General features: G+C 33.9%; 1 protein-coding gene, 1 long non-coding RNA gene and 1 other non-coding gene across 3 annotated transcripts; 2 read left to right on the top strand and 1 right to left on the bottom strand.

Annotated features, from left to right (window-relative positions):
• Positions 1 to 28: 28 nt before the first annotated feature.
• Positions 29 to 137, top strand: Trnai-uau (transfer RNA isoleucine (anticodon UAU)). The gene is made up of 2 exons: positions 29 to 66; positions 102 to 137. It is a non-coding gene; the product is annotated as a tRNA-Ile (tRNA).
• Positions 55 to 6492, bottom strand: LOC105323707 (sodium/glucose cotransporter 4). Its single transcript, XM_034468258.2, has 15 exons — positions 6351 to 6492; positions 6190 to 6261; positions 5449 to 5553; positions 5070 to 5129; positions 4864 to 4968; positions 4472 to 4577; positions 4040 to 4120; positions 3498 to 3703; positions 3068 to 3203; positions 2859 to 2966; positions 2391 to 2541; positions 1824 to 1992; positions 1408 to 1623; positions 1120 to 1234; positions 55 to 576 (listed from the first exon to the last, which is right to left on the bottom strand). The coding sequence occupies exons 1-15, from the start codon at positions 6432 to 6434 to the stop codon at positions 365 to 367; spliced, it is 1926 nt and encodes a 641-aa protein (XP_034324149.2). The 5' UTR covers positions 6435 to 6492; the 3' UTR covers positions 55 to 364.
• LOC105323692 (uncharacterized) lies at positions 6395 to 17377 on the top strand. Its single transcript, XR_004601316.2, has 4 exons — positions 6395 to 6534; positions 8463 to 9280; positions 11568 to 11708; positions 15983 to 17377. It is a non-coding gene; the product is annotated as an uncharacterized lncRNA (long non-coding RNA).
• Positions 17378 to 17825: the final 448 nt, after the last annotated feature.

Genomic DNA, 17825 nt, shown 5'->3' with positions numbered 1-17825 from the left:
TTGCGCATAATTAATAATGTTATCAACTGCTCCGGTGGCACAATCGGTTAGCGCGCCGTACTTATAGTCAGTACCTTCTCTGTGTTCACACAGATTGAGGCATGCGGAGGTTGTGAGTTCGAGCCTCACCCGGAGCAGATTTTTAATATAAAAGTTATCATAAAAATTTCCATATTTGGGTGTTTTTATTTTTATTTTTTTATAGCAAGATACAAAAATACATTTACTTTTAAATGCTCATGGAAAGGGTTGATTAATGAGGGAAAATGAATGATTAGATGGGTTATAGTGTAAATGCTTCTAATTCATCTAGTGGATAAAATGATCATAAAGAAAAGATAAAATGATCATAAAGAAAAGGGTTCTAACTAAAATATCCAGTAAGAAATGCAATGAGAACCATTAACAAAATAGCGTTTATATTAAGAAGGGTGCTAGAATTCTTCCCCTGCAAGAGAAACTTCCGGCGTTTTTCCACCTGAAATTCCTCCACTTGATGAACGTCTGTCTTTCCGAACAGAACAGTCAGGATCTTTTGACACGCAGTCTTCTCCTCTTTGTCTTCTGTGTCTGCCTCTACAATTGACCATTTAGTATAAAATCACAAAAGATGTGTAGTATATCTGAGGTGTACAAAACTATCTGTAGTATACGGAACTACATGTATCTGTAGTATACGGAACTATCTGTAGTAAATGGAATTATCTGCAGTATGCAAAACTATCTGTAGCATACGGAATTATCTGTAGTACTGAGTATATAGAACCATTTGTAGTTTACGGAGCTATCCGTAGTATACGGAAGTATCTGTAGCATACAAAACTATCTTTAGTGTACAGAACTATCTGTTGTATATGGGACTATTTGCAGTATGCAAAACTATCTGTAGCATATGGAATTATCTGTAGTATATGGAACCATCTGTAGTTCACGGAACTATCCGTAGTATACGGCAGTATTTGTAGTATACGGAAATATCTGTGTCAACGTATTACTATAAATATCATATTTTTATTAATTTTTCACTTTGTCAACTATAACGTAGCCATGGTTTTGAATAATTTCTAAATATTCGTTATAGTCGAATCATTAAAATGTGAGATTAAATACAGAGCATACCTAATCTGTTTTGGGAACCTAGAGTAATATCGTTGTTGACATTTGAGTTAGTACACTCGATTGCCTCCCCTGATGTTTCCTGACCGTAACGGGTCCACCACGTGACTCCCTTCAGCTGTGCCAATATCAAAACATCAAACGGTCATTGAATTGAAAATCATTTGATGCTTCGGATACCCTACGACAATAAAAATTGTTGTGTCCATGTTTCAACACATGGAGAAATGCTAAAAGCTATTCATCGGTTATTCTGTGCTTACTTTAAAGAAAAGCAAATAGATATTATACCTCATCGGGATTTCTTGGAGATGTTAACAAGCTGACCACTACGATGACACTCGCTGTGATGAACAACAGCATCACGCCAAAGTACAGGTAATTCATCTTAGACAGAATCTGAGGCCTCTCGTCAAATTCACCGCATGATGGCGTTGGGTAGACAAATTCTAGAACAAGACGTATTCCGCCTACGATATTTGCTATGATTAATCCAAAGAAGACCGCCTTTAAAGAAAAATAAATGACCTCTACGTTTGTTTTTGTTTAAAAAAAAGACTTGAAAATGAAGAATTGACAAGTTGATTGTTTGATCAAAAAGATTGAGTAAGTAGCTGCTTAATGTAAAAAAAAATTGTGTAAAATTCATTCTTCCAGATTCAAAACTTAGTTAAGTAGTTTTAGATATATGTTTTTGCAAGACTCACAGGTTCCGTTGTTTTTGTCCAGAAAATAGAGAAAAGGAAAACTATTCCTAAAGGTGCTGCAATATAGCCCTCCACAGCGGTCATATAAGTGAAGAGTTTCCCCCCAGAGGAGGACTTGATGATCGGGACCCAGAGAACACTGACCCCACACATAAACACAACAAATACACTGAAACCAAAAACAACTAAGTTCAAGGTCAAGGTACAAGGTCATTCGAACAAATCCGCAGTTTTAAATCTTTTTATTCTATTTACATGTATTTAATTAAACATAAAATTGTATCCTCCTTGATTTTTAACTTCCATTTTATAAAGTGGCTGAGATAATATCAAACTTGATATTTCGTTAGAACCATTTTAACAAGACCTTGGACTTTCAGTAGGACATAGCTATCTATTCCTTTCGTCAAAACAAATTAAAAATGTTGCGGTTTCAAGCAAAAAGCTCAAAAGCCAGACAAATCTTGTTGATTTGCTGTTTGACACAACTACCCAAAATCCAAGCTCTTGTTAAAATAGTTCTAAGTCATGTTGGGAGAAGAATTTTCTGTTTGTCACATATCTTACCGTCCCACCACTAGCAGTTCCCTCTGAGTGGCCTCTTTTCTAATTCGTCTCCAGATGTCCATGGTAAAGATTGTACTAGAACTGTTGAAAATGGACGTGAGGGAACTCATCACAGCCGAGAACATGACAACCATCAGCAGTCCCCGCAATCCTTCAGCGCCAAAAAAATAAATCCCCGACACTTCAATTGTTTTGTCCATTTAACAAATATCTTTTACCAAAGCTGAAATATTTTCTCTGTAGTATATTGCAGCGTGCGGGATGAACACCCGTAATTAAAATGAAAATGGCTTGTAAGTAAAGGAAAGGATCCTAAATAGACGCACAACGAAGGAAGACGTTTATTCTTATGATTTTAATCTGATTAAAATCAATCGTATATTTTTTAATGAAGAATGCTACACGTAATTACTTAATTAAGAGTTATTTTAATCCACTGTCAGGATGTTATGGTAAAGGTAAACCTACCGTAAGGAAGAAGCTCCAAGACGAGTTTTGGGTAGGCGATGTTGGAGCACCCCACAGGGTTGTCACAAACAGCCTCACAAACAGTCGGGTCCGTACACGCCACATCATCTATTTAAACACCAAGGCAAAAAACTCAAGAAATTGATACACCAATTTCAGCACATTCTATCGTTATCGGACGTAACGCGAGAATCATGGTAACGCTATACCTGGGTACAGGACTCTACTGATCATTCCAGGGAAGATCAGCAGGACTATCGGTAAGAGCTTGAAGTATCCTGTTAAGATCGACCCCCCTTTAGCATGGGAGATGTTTTTGGCGGCCAAAGACCTTTGTACGATCATCTGTAAAGAAGAAGGAGTGGTGCTTCAGTTTGCATTTAAGGCTGCTCAATAGTTACCTTGTATGCTCATTTGATAGCATATTTTTATCTTCGAACAACGAAGAGTCAAGTGGGGTTTTTATTCTGTATTGTATGTTGTAAATTAAAATCTATACTGTAAAACAATGTTAACTAAATACTAGAGTAAGTTTTAAGACGATTGTGTGAACCAGTTAATGGTCACCCATAGAAAGTTCAAGCAATTGCGTTTAACCGGAAAATTTACATTCAAAGTGTCACATTATCAAACAAGTACCTGGTCGCAGCACCAGTACCAGACTGCCCCAATCGTTGACATAAGCACGATGGCCGGCCAAGGATAGTCGCTGTCAACAGGGTCCAGAAATAAATGGAAGGCGTCCTGCTTTGGCAGACCACACGACGTATTCTCATTACGGACGGACGGAACAGAGTTCATGTACTTTGTTTGCAGGTTGGAATATCCACCAACTTCGTTAAAACCTTGAATATTACAATGCTTTATCATTGAGCATATTTGCAAAAAGATGACTGATACAAACGAGTCTTTAAAACTTTCTTTTAAGCATTTTGCACCCTTAGCTCTTTCCAGTTGATTGCAGGAAGAAAGCAACGGGGAACGGGATCTTCCCCTTTTTTATTAATATATTTTATTACTGAGAATATTTTTAGAAAAATAAAGGTAAAAGCTATTTGGCCTGTCCATGCATTTTTTTAAACTGCTGTCTATACTTTGAAAAACGATAAAACACTACCTAAAGTGCATTATAGTTTTACTTATTATTCTACTATTTTCATAATATTAATTTTCAAACCAACCGTAACCGGTTACTATGACAGCCCCAATCATCATGATGGCCGTTTGGAACGTGTCTGTGTACATCACCGCAGTCAGTCCACCTTAATATAAAGAAAAATTATACATGAAGCAATCAGTCCACACTGATAAAGTAAAAAACATATCAGTAGGTCCAATGGCAGTCTACCTTAAACCTTATCAAGAGAAGGAAAATAACAGTTGATTCACCCAACACAGAGCAAAAACATAGTAAATAGCGGTCAGTAACTGTTACACAGCAGTAATTACAGAGAGAGAGAGAGAGAGAGAGAGAGAGAGAGAGAGAGAGAGAGAGAGAGAGAGAGAGAGAGAGAGAGAGAGAGAGAGAGAGAGAGAGAGGTCAGTAATGTTACACAGCAGTAATTACAGAGAGAGAGAAAGAGAGAGAGAGGAGGAGAGAGAGAGAGAGGTACCTAACACGGTAAATATGCCGGTGACAACCAAAAGAGCGATAATGGAGGCGTACATATTCCATCCTAGAGCCATCTGGATGAACATTGAACCCGAGAAAATGCTCACCTTTATCAAAAAATGTCTACATTAATAGGCACGCTGAGTTTATCCACTGTCATACAACCTTTAGATCATTATGATATCTTTATGATCATATTAATTCTTAATACACAATGTATGTGTATAACAACGAGAGCGTTTTATTAGTGTGTGTTGCAATTAATGTTCTTTATATTAATATTTTTGCCCGAAATTTGGAAAAGAAAAACGTCGAAAAATTAGGCAATGAGAGTGAATTGGCTAATCTAGTAATGCAGTCACAGACTGTAAATGTACTCGACTATGAACAGACCACGAGCTTGGAGAGGATGTAAAGTACGAGAGCCAGACAGCTGAGGTAGACCCTGATTCTGCCCCGCCCATGTCTTCTATGCAGGTACTCAGGTAACGTAAACACCTGTCAAAATTATCAGAAAGCTATGCTGCACTGGTATGAGGGATTGAAATAAACAGATAAACAGCTTGAATAACAAAATAATATTCTATATAGTGACTTACCCCTGCCGAGATATAGACGGGAAGGAACATCCAGGCACAGGCCAAAATCTCGAAAATCACCTAAAACCAAAACATGTATGTTATATGTTGTCCTCTTTGTATAACAAAATCAAAGAGAAAATCCAAGACATTTATGCCCACACACACACCTACCGCAACCCCCATCTGCTAAATGAAAAAAATCGCCCCTTCCCCCAACCCCCTCCTTGGGCCACCCCTTTCAAAAAAATAAGAGGCAGAAGTTCAACTGTTCTTGTTCTTTCAATCTTACAACGAAAACAAAAACGCAATTAAAAGATAAAAATAATTACCCACCCCCCCCCCCCCGCCCCCAAAAGGGGGGGGGGGGAGAAAGAGGCAGTCGTTCTTTTGAACTTACAAACCACTCGTAGAGCACAAGAACTATCCCCGAGGAGGCCCCGGCCCCGGCCAAGCCCACAAAGTGTTCGCTGCCGATGTTGCTAGAGAACACAGATGCTCCGACCTACAAAACAGGTTGGTATCGTTACAGGCTAGAGGGAAAATACAAATGTTAACACTTATAAATTTGGAAATCAAATGAATACCCTAGATATTGATTCATTAAAAAAAAATTGTCCATATTTAAAAAAAAAAATATTGGCTCGATTTATTTAATTCCTGTACTCTTCCTAACTTGACACTGCATGTGTACATTTGTAAATATTTTTAGTTTTTTGTACCTTATGCATCATTGATATGTTTTGAGAGAAATAAACATTCATTCATTCGGAAAGGATGCACATCAATTACAAAGCCACTGTTAAAGAAAATGTGCCCCAGGTTATGAAAGAATGTCATTATGCACCAAGGCTTTCAAACGCGTGTTTAAAACTTATTGACATATGCATGGATTTCTAACTGTCAGTAAGTATGGTTGGAATAGTGTCTTCTGGTTATCATAAATGTTGCAAATCCTGGAATGTTTATGCAGCACCAAATTTCAAATTGAACAACAAAAGGTAAAACTTTGAAACGTTTGAATAGTTTAATTTATAATGTTGCATAGTCGGGATGGAATTCATTAGCTTTGTAATTCATCATCAACATTTTATATATATTAAACATAGCCGTCCTTGAACCTACGCACCTAAATACTTACAGCAAACCAGGGCATTGCTCGTCCAGCCAGAAAATAGCTGTTTACATTTCCACGGTTTGGTCTGCACAGAGACTGAAAAATACAGCAAACTTACTACACACATTTCTTTAAAACGTTATAGGCGCTGGTCCGTACATGCATTCTTTAAAGAGTCAACTCACCCATATCCCGATGCCAAGGATGAAGCAAAAGTACACAACCACCACCAAGATGTCTCCCCAATGGTCCAGGCCCTTGGTCGCCATTCTGGGGGTTTGGGTTCAGTGTCTGTGTTCTGTGGACGCTTGAGCCTCTATCACGCCGCGCGGGAGATAAGCTATTATTACCCACATTCTTTGACGGAGGGTAAGTGTATATTCAGTATGTATGTTATCAGAGCAAAACTACACGCCTTACCTCTATCTCGGGCGTTATTGCTTAATTTGCATTCACTTTAGCTGGTCGTTGATTTTATTTCTAGATTAAACTATTAATAGAACATGCATAAATTATGTTATGATTGATGATAGGCAAACATGTTCAAATGTTGATACTGGTGTGCAGAGACATTTTACTAATATGCATATTTATGAATTGATGAACGGTTTGAAAAATACTTGTCATGTAGAATTAACATGGGGTCCATTTTAAAAATGATTATCAGGCAAAAGACGTATAATTTATTTATCATTCATATTGGATATAAAATTGAATTTCCCACTAAAAAAACCAAGCAGGCATGCGCCATATACATAACATGTACCAGTACGCGAATTTGTGTAACATAAGCATTTTCTCTTACCGCGCATATTGGTTGAGACTGCTAACAAAAGTTTATGACAGTAATTAATTTTATCAACATTATGCACTCTTCACAACTGTCGTAAGTGGTAAAAAACCGTTTAATCTAAATGAACATACACTAAGATGTCATGATTTTTTAATTTATTCTTTATGAACTTGTCTGCAATTATTACATTAGCATTGCATATCAATACAAATCAGTTACTATAGTAACAGTTTGAACAGTTGAACAGTTTATTTTATCTCTTTGGTTGTAATTTACAACATAGAGAATATTACAAACATATAGACAATATATACTTTATGCGTGAGTAGAGAAAAAATAAACAATTATAATGGTTCGATCTACAAAATATATATGAAGTATAAATGTACAAATTTTTTATGTAGATAAATAAATAGGAATTAATAACCAGGAGGTTTAGCCTTTTCGTTAACAATACTTATAAATTTACATAATTTGATTAATAAGCTCATATTGTTTGGGCAAAAAGCTTGTTAAATTTAACAATATTTGGTCTAAAAAGATAAAATTTTGGTATATACTTTTTCTTTCGTTTTTCAACACAGTGCAACACAAAATATAGTGAAATTCATCTCCAATGTCTCTTTTACATAAATTACATAACCGAAGTTCGTCCGTCCGAGCGGCGACAAAAATGATGCCGTTCTTTCTTTATTATATTAAATCAAAATAATTATTATCAATCAAACGTTAAATGTAGAAAAAAAATATACCGGTGATTTGAAGTAGTACAAGGAAAATTATGATCATAGCTAGGAACTCTTAGTTTTGGAAGACGACGCTTGCTGCAAGAATCTCTTTAATGTTACAGATAAGTATTGATCATAGGACTTTTACACACAGTTGAAAAAAAAAATCGTTAGACTTTGAGAAAACTATCTGTCAACAAGTTTTTCTCCTGTGGCGAGTCTATAGTTATCATCCAGATTCTACCTGTCCACCCAACACGTCGGAGAAATGAAAACATGATATACCTTTCTCACCGTAAACTGAACTAATACAGGACAACAAACAATCCAGACATTGGGATACAAATAAATATTGCATTGCCTTTTATAGCCATAGTCTTAACCAGTTTTTAGTTATTCATTTTTATCTCTTTATATATTGCAAATTCTAAGGTTTCATCACACCTATGTTGAGTGTTAAGTAAGTATATAGCCCGTGTAAGTAACTTTTAAAAAAAATGAGCAATCTCTCTATCAAAGCATGTGATTGGTAATTTGAAACCGAAATTCAAACAAAACTAAACATTTTTATAAAGCATATTTGTATATTTGACCTGAGAATCGGAATCAAAAACATACGATGTCATGTTTTCACAAGAACAGTTCCAGGAGGGTTCAAGGACTCGGTAATTATAAAGCAAGGCGCGTGGCATCCTCTGCTTTTAGTATTGTCACACTTTCTAGCACTCTAATCGAAGTTCCCGTTTATTTACTTCTTGTGTCTTCTTTATTTGTAGGACGGTATACAGAAACAAACACGAAGTGTACCCTAATAGTATAATAATTTAAAACGACTTTTGAAGTCAGTGAGCAATATTTGGATGCTGTTCATGGAGATAATTGAAAATAAAGGCAAGTATGTCAATTATGATATTGTAGCCAGGCAAACTATCAATGAGCTCAGCAGAATAGGTGTAAACTACATATATTGCCTACTTTTCCTTAAAAAGCAATGTATACATGTAGGTTGTAATTGAAAGATGGTTTCATATAGCAATAAACGTGCGTTCATGACATGAATTTTTCAAGGGCCTGTGCGTCTTATTCCATATAAATAAAGGCTGTAAATAATTCAATCATTTATGGTTACAGAGTTGTTTTAAAATAACTGAATATCTCACGTCATTGGTTTTAAAAAATAAAATTCAGCATCTTCTCAATTCGTCAAAGAACTATTTTATGTTGCCGTTTAGCGAATGAATGCACAGGTCCACTCCACTTCCGCAGCAATTGATTGCATAGATGAGTTAATGTTGTAAATTTTCGGAATCCATTGATTGACAATCCGACTACAATTCGTTTACTATAAAAAAAAATAGTAGTTCGCTAAGGCTGTTGATCATAATTATCAGCTGGGTAAATCCAATTTCACATGAAGCATTTTGTCTTGGTCCAAAATAAGAGTTACCTTTTCCTGGAATTACCTGACGACACAAAATGTGTTCGGCCTTCATGTCATCCCACGTCTGCATTTATTAAACATGGAGGATTGTTTATAATCCATTGTTCTGGACAAAAAGCTGAATTCATCGTGCAACAGGACAGCTTGGAGATGGTAATGTGAACCATTTGTTTGTTTAACCGCTTTACTTATTAAGTTCAAGATCTAATAAATGAAAGGAGCCTACATGTTCATATATTTTCTGAAAATTGAGATACGAATTCTTTCAATGAAGCTTCATAACAATAGCTTGATAAGGTGTACCGAACACGGTTGTTGAAAAGTTGTGATTAAACTCATTATCAATGAAATATGATAGAAATTACCTACAAACCTCGGATTTTTTTCGTTTTTGATGAATGAAATATATAGTCTCTCTATAATAATTATTTACTTCTTCTTATGAACATAGGCATCGTTATGATATGGTCTGGAAATAACACTTACGTATATGTACAAAAATGATCTAAGCAAATTTTCTAAGCAAATTTTCGCAAAAGAATTTATTTGAAGAAGACGATTCAAATATAAAAACAGACGTCACCAACCAAATATTTATCATTGTTAAAGACACAGCTATACAAAACTCATTAAGTTCTAAAACAATATTCATATACATTTTTATAAATCTTAAATTAAACTTTGATTTCATTTTAAAAATTTTTCGTTGTTATGGATGTGCAGTTTTTTGAAGATGACTCAAATTAGAAAAAAGATGTATCCGTAATTTTTAATGCCAATTTGAAACAGCGAACTTTATTTCAAAAACTAGTTGCTTGCAAGCCAATATATAAAATTACCAACAAGCGAAAGACCCCAAAAATATGATTGGCCGACACTATCTCATGTACACGTATTCATATTTTGTTAGTAACTCTGTTTGAAAGGCTGAGAGAATTAGTTGACAGTCAACTTGACACCTATTTAAACTTTTTTTGTACATTATTTTCTTATTAAGGAGCATAATTCGTCTTAATCTTGAAATTATTGATGCAGAATTGAATGATAAAAAATGAATAAGATAGCTATTGAATAAAAAGGATTATAAGTAAGAAATTCGATATTGAATTATAAGTAATAAATTTGATAGCTATCGTATCTATAAAAAAAGGAAGAAATGATAGCAACTGAGTTTACATAATCTGGATTGAAAAAAACTATACCATTTCGCAGTTCATAAAGTTTAAAGGTTTCACCTATTTATAGTTTAATAAACTTAAAACCAATCGATTTTTTCCCTGTAAAATAGAAATTCAAAAATTAAGAAAACGTGTTATTCCATATTCCATTATTTCAATTTTTTTATTAGCTCACCTGAGCTGAAAGGTCAAGTGAGCTTTTTTGATCACTTTTTGTCCGTCTGTCTGTCTGTCCGTCTATCCATCTGTAAACTTTTGTCATTTTCGACTTCTTCTCCAGAACAACTGGTCCGATTTCAACCAAACAGTGCCCAAAGCTTTCTTAGGTGAAGGAGATTTAATTTTGTTAAAATGAAGGGTCATGCCCTTTTTCAAAGGATATTTAAGAATCAATATAATATGTTGGTATCTTTAAAAAATCATCTTCTCAAAACCCAATCGGCCAGGAAAGCTGTTACTTGTGTGGAAGCATTCTCAGGTAGTGTACATTTCAGTATGTTTAAACCATGATCCCCGGGGGGTAGCATGGGACCACCATGGGGTTCGAATTTTTACATAGGAATATACAGAGAAAAATCTTCAATAATCTTCTCAAAAACCAACTGGCCAGAAAAACTGTAACTTGTTTGGAAGCATCCCCGGGTAGTTCAAATCTTGATCCTCGGGGGTAGGGTGGGGCCACCATGGGGGGTTGAAATTTTACATAGGAATGTGACGAAAAATATCTGTTTTTTAAAAATCAATCCACCAGAAAAAGCTGTAGCCGTATATTAGGAATTTTAGGAACTGTAATATAGAGACTGAGAAAATCTTTCAAAATCAAATAATTTTTTATTTGTTTAGACTCTTGCCCTTGATAACTATTGGGCCACACAAGGGGTTAACAGTTTGATTTAGATTTATAATTACATAAACAGCTGTTTTAGATCCTTTTGAGAATGGCAATGGTCAATATATTACAATGAAATCATCCACTTACAAGAGAACATCTGCAGAACATTTTGAAAAAATTAATATAGGATCTATTTTACTCATTTATTGTTCCGATAATGGCCGATATTTTGGATATGACTTCATAAAGCTGATTTTATCATGTCTGTTGTTGCTCAGGTGAGTGCTGTGGCCCATGGGCCTCTTGTCTAATTCATGGTAAGGGATGGTACGTTAAATTGCTTTGTTTTTATGATATCCTGCTAACTTAAACTTAGGTGTACGGATGTAGAATCTGATACATTCGAACTCTAATAATGCTTTCTGTTTAGCAAGTGCCTGTGGTTATAGAAATCGAGAAGCCCCCGAGGGACAATTATTCAATTCCATACTGCTTCCTGTGTTTCGCCTGTTGGCTGGGATGTATCTGTCTTTCCCCGTGTAGCCTCGTGGCTTGTATGTTCACATGCATTGTAAGTATCACATTTTAAATAACAAATTGGTCACAATTTTATTTCGAGACTTGCGATCTATTAAGTTTTGTGACATATTAGCAAAGTTTACTTGCCGCATCTTATGCCGACATCTTATTGTCTGCTTGTTGTTTATTCAGTTGAATATAATACTGAGCATTTTTCGTTTTAATTATCTGACTTCTTCATGTAAAACATTGAAAATGTATATAACCTATTTGTGTCATCCAATTAAAAAAAATAACTAGTCAATAAAAAGGATATGACGGTCAAAGTAAATCGTCATAATTTTCTGATAAGACTTGATCCCAACAATGACTGCATTGCATGCGGGAATCTTGAGGGGAGTATGGACCCCCTCCTCCCTTTGAAAGTTCTTTTCTAAGTTTACGTATTGAAATTACAAAACATATACCTCGGGGCCATTTCCTTTAAACTTTAAAAATATCTCTCGACACTCACTCCACTCCCCTGGGAAAATTTCCTGGATCAACACATGCATTCATTTGGTCTTTCAGATTTTTCGCTAGCTAAGGGTTTACTTTCTCCTTCAGCGGATCTTAAACCCTTGTCCAGCGACGATGTTCTTCTTGTAAATTTATTTTTCAATGTACAGTTATTTTTAAATTAATAATAAATGTACTTTTTATTATATTTTTTCCCTGTACTATATACCGTTAAAACTTAAAATGATTGTTATACATGTAATATATATTCATATCTGACATTATCTTCGCATATTTCTGCCACCACTTCTCGGATTATGATGTCGACTTGTCAGATCTTCATGTCAACATGTCACCATAATGACCACATGGTACTATTCTATGGAACGCCATAGCTGCCTCATGTGGCTATTTTATATGTAGATGGTGCTTTATTATATTATGCTGTGGTTATTTCATGTGAAGATGGTGCTTTATTATATGAAGATGGTGCTTTATTATATGAAGATGGTGTTTTATTATATGAAGATGGTGCTTTATTATATGAAGATGGTGCTTTATTATATGAAGATGGTGCTTTTTTATGTGAAGATGGTGCTTTATTATATGAAGATGGTGCTTTTTTATGTGAAGATGGTGCTTTATTATATGAAGATGGTGCTTTATTATATGAAGATGGTGCTTTATTATATGAGGGTGGTGCCTTTTTATATGAAGATGTTGCTTTTTTATGTGAAGATGGTGCTTTTTAATGTGAAGATGGTCATTCGGAACTTTATTTCTGAAGACTGAGTTAAACATTTATTATCTCGAAATTTTGAAACTAGAACAAAATTGATACAGTTAAAATCCATTTAATACACAATTGCTAGTTTCTCTTTTTTAGCATAATAAGTATTTATGTGACGAGATGAACTGTACGACTTCATCTCAACTGAATTGACAAATATGATTAATTGAATAATATAATATTTTGTCAGTATTTCTTGACATTTTACTTTTGCCTTTACCACTTATAAAAGGACCTTCTTTGAGCTATATTATAGTATAGTAGACCTTTCCCTATGACTTTCCCTTACTTTATCTTCAAGTCAAATCCTATCACCTAGGGCATCAGTCTGTTTAAAATCAGATCCTCAATCCGTTCCTTTATTTGTTTTTTCTTTTATAATGTTTTGTTTTGAAACACTCAGAATGTGAGCTCTTCCTCCAACTCACCACCTAGGTTAAAGCTATACACGCTATAATTTGCGTCAATTTTGAATAAAGGGGAAAATGTATGTGTTTGATTACTAATAAAAGTTACCTTTATTCTGTTAATTATAATGCTCAATTCGATCACGTAACAAATATATCAAATATCAAACAATAAAAAGTATTTATTTTCCTGCCAGGAAAGTAATGCCTCCTCGTGAATATCAATCTATCACGTGATATCGACAGCTAAATTTAGCCTATCATACCAAAACTGGTGAAGGGTCAACATCTTCATAATTGTGATAGTTTCACAAAGGAAAGGATATTTTTAGTGAAGCATAAATTTGTCCGATATACGAGTACAAACAAAAGAAAAAAATACAAGCCTGTGAGTAAAATGAATACTTCCTTTAAAAAAATGACGTAGACCTGTGTTTTTCCCCTATGTGCTATTTATAGATCCTATACGTGTTAATGCAGAAGTAAGGGTATCGTGAATGACAAACGTATTTTACTCATTATACATGTATGTATTTCAAATTAACAACTGTTAAGCATATCAAAAATCGAGTTGGATATTTAATTAGGCAAACAATAACGACCACCTAATTCTCCGCGGACATGCGCAATGAGGTCGGTTTGCTCTTTCTTCATCAATATTCATGAAAAGGTATATTTTCCTGGCAGGAAAATAAACAATCAAAAATCTATATCTTTGTAACGAGATGGAATTCACCATTGTAATTTACAGATTAAGGATAACTTTTATAAGTAGACAAACACATGCGTTTTCACTGTAATTCAAAATTGACGTAAATTATAGCGTGTATAGCTTTAAAGAGGAACGGTCATCAATGACGAAGACCGACTGGGCGATGACAATAACAAAATCAAAGTACTGAAGAACTGACGAGAGTTGATTTTGTCGATGTTTATTTATTTTAAAATCAATGATATGTTATTTTGCATGACAAGTACGTGTAGTTTCTAATTTGTATTTGAATTACGCACATTTTTATAATATGAATTTTTGGACTTTTTCGACAAGAATGTCGAGAAACCCCCCATATGAATCATCTTAAATAATATTTAAAGATAAAATTAATTCAATCAAACTATGTATCAGTAATAGAAATATTTCTCGAAAATTGTATGGATCCAAGCAATATTGAACTCTATAGTCTCGTTCAACCAAACGCTCGGCTGACACCGTAAATCTCCGACAAGCAAGGGAGACTCTCTGCCTGTCGGGGATTTACGGAGACAGCCGAGCGTCGAGTTGAACGAGACTATATTGAACTCTGGCGTAGGAATACATACGACTACAAAAAATATCTAAATTGTTCGTACCATTTAAAATCTGACTATTTTCAAGCTATTTATAAATAAGTTTCCTTGAAAAACAATGCTTTAGCATACATTACATCGAATTTATCAATTATGTTCAAGAACTAAGTCTTGTCAGCAGCGATGATTTGTGATGAGGTCCAAACACTGTTTCACTTTCGGTTTGTCTGAGTAACTGCATAGGAGAGTTGATTAAAATCAACTTCCAATTAAGAGCGGATCAAAGATCTTATTTTAATCAGATTGCTAGGGCATAACCTTCGCTTAAACACAAATAATTATTAAATTCAATTTTCTGCTTTTCAGGATAGCGTTACTAGGCTTTAATTCGTGTAATATTCCGTCATTATATAGTTGTCACTTAATAGATGTAAGTTCGGTTGGGGTAAAGTCGTACACAGCTAAATCTTCTCGATAGCTTATATACTAATTGTGCTAGAAAAAAGAGGAACTAGCAATAGTGTATCAAATGGATTTTGATCGCATGAATTTTTTGTTTTACTTTCAATATTTCGAGATAATACATAAATGGTTAACCCAGTATTCAAAAATAAGAAGAGTTCCGAGTGACCACCTTCACATTAAAAAGCACCATGATATAAAAAAGCACCATCATATAAAAAAGTACCATCTTCACATAAAAAAGCACCTTCACATAAAAAAGCATCATCACATAAAAAAGCACCATCTTCATATAATAAAGCACCATCTTCATATAATAAAGCTCCACCTTCATATAATAAAGCACCATCTTCATATAAAAAAGCACCACCTTCATATAATAAGGCACCATCTTCATATAATAAAGCACCACCTTCATATAATAAAGCACCATCTTCACATGAAATAACCACAGCATAATATAATAAAGCACCATCTTCACATGAAATAGGCACATAAGGCAGCTGTGGCGTTCCATACTATTCTATTGAGGACACGATGGTCGTGGTCATTTTTAGACTGTAGTCATGTGTAGTGGAGAACTCTGACTGTATAAAAATGTAGGAAAAACTCAAACTTAAAAGATAAAATATATGGAGTCTTTCTTCACTAAATAATAGTCAATAGCTAAGCAAATCATATCTACGAATCTTAAGCAGATCTGATTGTTAATTTGTTGACAACTGAACATCCTTAATGTTGAAAATCATTTTATGCTATAAATAGTTATACCGGAAGTGTGTTCTTCTTATCACCATCTAATACTAAAATATGATCAATCCACACAAAAAACACCCGACATCTATCCTATCTTACATTAAATGAATGAGGGTTTTTTTGCAGGCTGACAGTTGGAAAAGACGTGGACGTGAAAGTTCTCAAGTACGGCTATGTCATGCGGCGGCCATTGCCTTCAGCCTCTTCACCATCATTGCTGGCATTACTGCCTGGGTTTTCTTTTTCATCTTCATCTTTCCGTCCTTTTATAGGATGTATTGGTATCAGTAGAAGATTTCGTAAAAACAAAGCTATTTCGTTTCAATTAAGTAATTTTTAAGGGTCTTTTCTGTACTGATATGAAGTAAGATACTAAATCATACACCTAGTTTCATCTTGATATTTTAATATTTTTTAACTATAATATAATATCATATTACGTTATATATAATAAAATATTATATTCCAATTTTTTCGACAGCATCTGTCATGTTTTTCTTCATTATTGAAGCATTTAAATTCTTAAAACACGTATTTCCCACTATTTGTAGGTTGTGCAAATTAAATATACATGACCCCCAAAGAGTTCTTGTATGTGAAGCATATTGAAATGAATAATAAACTACTTGATAACTTTTAATGAAGAAATCAGAGGTCTGCTCTAAATATTTCATTTTGGGTTTTTTGGTCAACATATAAGATTAAGTCCCCTTTCTTATACAAAGTCTTTTGTGTCATGTGGTTTTGATTGATTTCGACAACCCTGTTATTTTTAATTAGTTTTATCTTTTACTCGACTTGCGAAATAAAGTTTCAAATACTGATGACAGAACGGATTACATATCATGATTGTATATATGATTATGTATATCATATCAAAAAGAGAGATTAAAATAAAAATAGAATAAAAAATCATTCCTTAGTGATACATGTATCGATATAAAATTACGTTTTGATGAACATTTTTAGGAATATATTGCCAAAATGATTATGGGCGAGTTTTTTTTTAAATCCTTGTTATAAAGTGATTTTGCAAATTTGAATATGTGATATCAAATATTCAATATGCGATATTTACTACTAGTATTCAGCTTTTGGTTTAGTAAGTTCTTATTCGAATAGGGAATACGTGTATCCCCTATTTGAATAAATGACACCAATTGGTCATATAAACTTTCTAAACAGTTTATATAACATATTTGATTTAGTTAAATCACCTGTTTCAATGTGTAGAATGACAAGTTATACTTTTTAATGAACAACTTAAACGTTTAAGCAATCGTAGCCAAAAATTCAAGTTCTAATGTACAAAAGAGGGAAACGTGGATTTTTAAGATTTTAAATCTGATGGTTTTTATTATAAATGTATTTTTATGCAAAAGGACGCAGCCTGTCATTTTTATAGTGTCTCAAATATATATATCTCTTTCAAAGCAGATTGCCATTATTTTATACAGTGTTTTTATATCATGAAATTTTATTTGATGTATTGGCATGTGACATTTGAATAAATGATTAAATATACCGTATTATTAACTTTATTAATATATGTAATATATGTACATGCAATTTATCTAAATGAAATTGATCAGGATTTGAGCTAAAAAAAAATAATTTGATTTCTTCATTTTCTATTATTAGTGCAATGCTTTTTTAAGATATTTCCAGTGGTCAACCAAAATTTAGTCATAGAGTTATATTAGTGATACAGAGCTTTCAATTCTTTGTTATGTTAACAAATCACAGGTAACGTTTTGGCTACATATTTATAAAATATCAGGTCTGTGGGAAGTATTAGAAATTATTTATTTGTGTTCATTTACGAACTAACGAACTGGCAAATTGAAAATCTGCTTGAAACATATCTATTACCTGAATATTTAAGTAATGTATACAAAAACGTGGCAAAAACCTTGATTGCATACCAAAGAACTGAGCTGATATATATCTCAACAATATATTTCAAATT

The sequence above is a fragment of the Magallana gigas genome, chromosome 6 (assembly GCF_963853765.1).
Source record: "Magallana gigas chromosome 6, xbMagGiga1.1, whole genome shotgun sequence".
NCBI classification, from domain to species: domain Eukaryota; kingdom Metazoa; phylum Mollusca; class Bivalvia; order Ostreida; family Ostreidae; genus Magallana; species Magallana gigas.
This window is presented reverse-complemented; position numbering and strand designations above follow the sequence as displayed.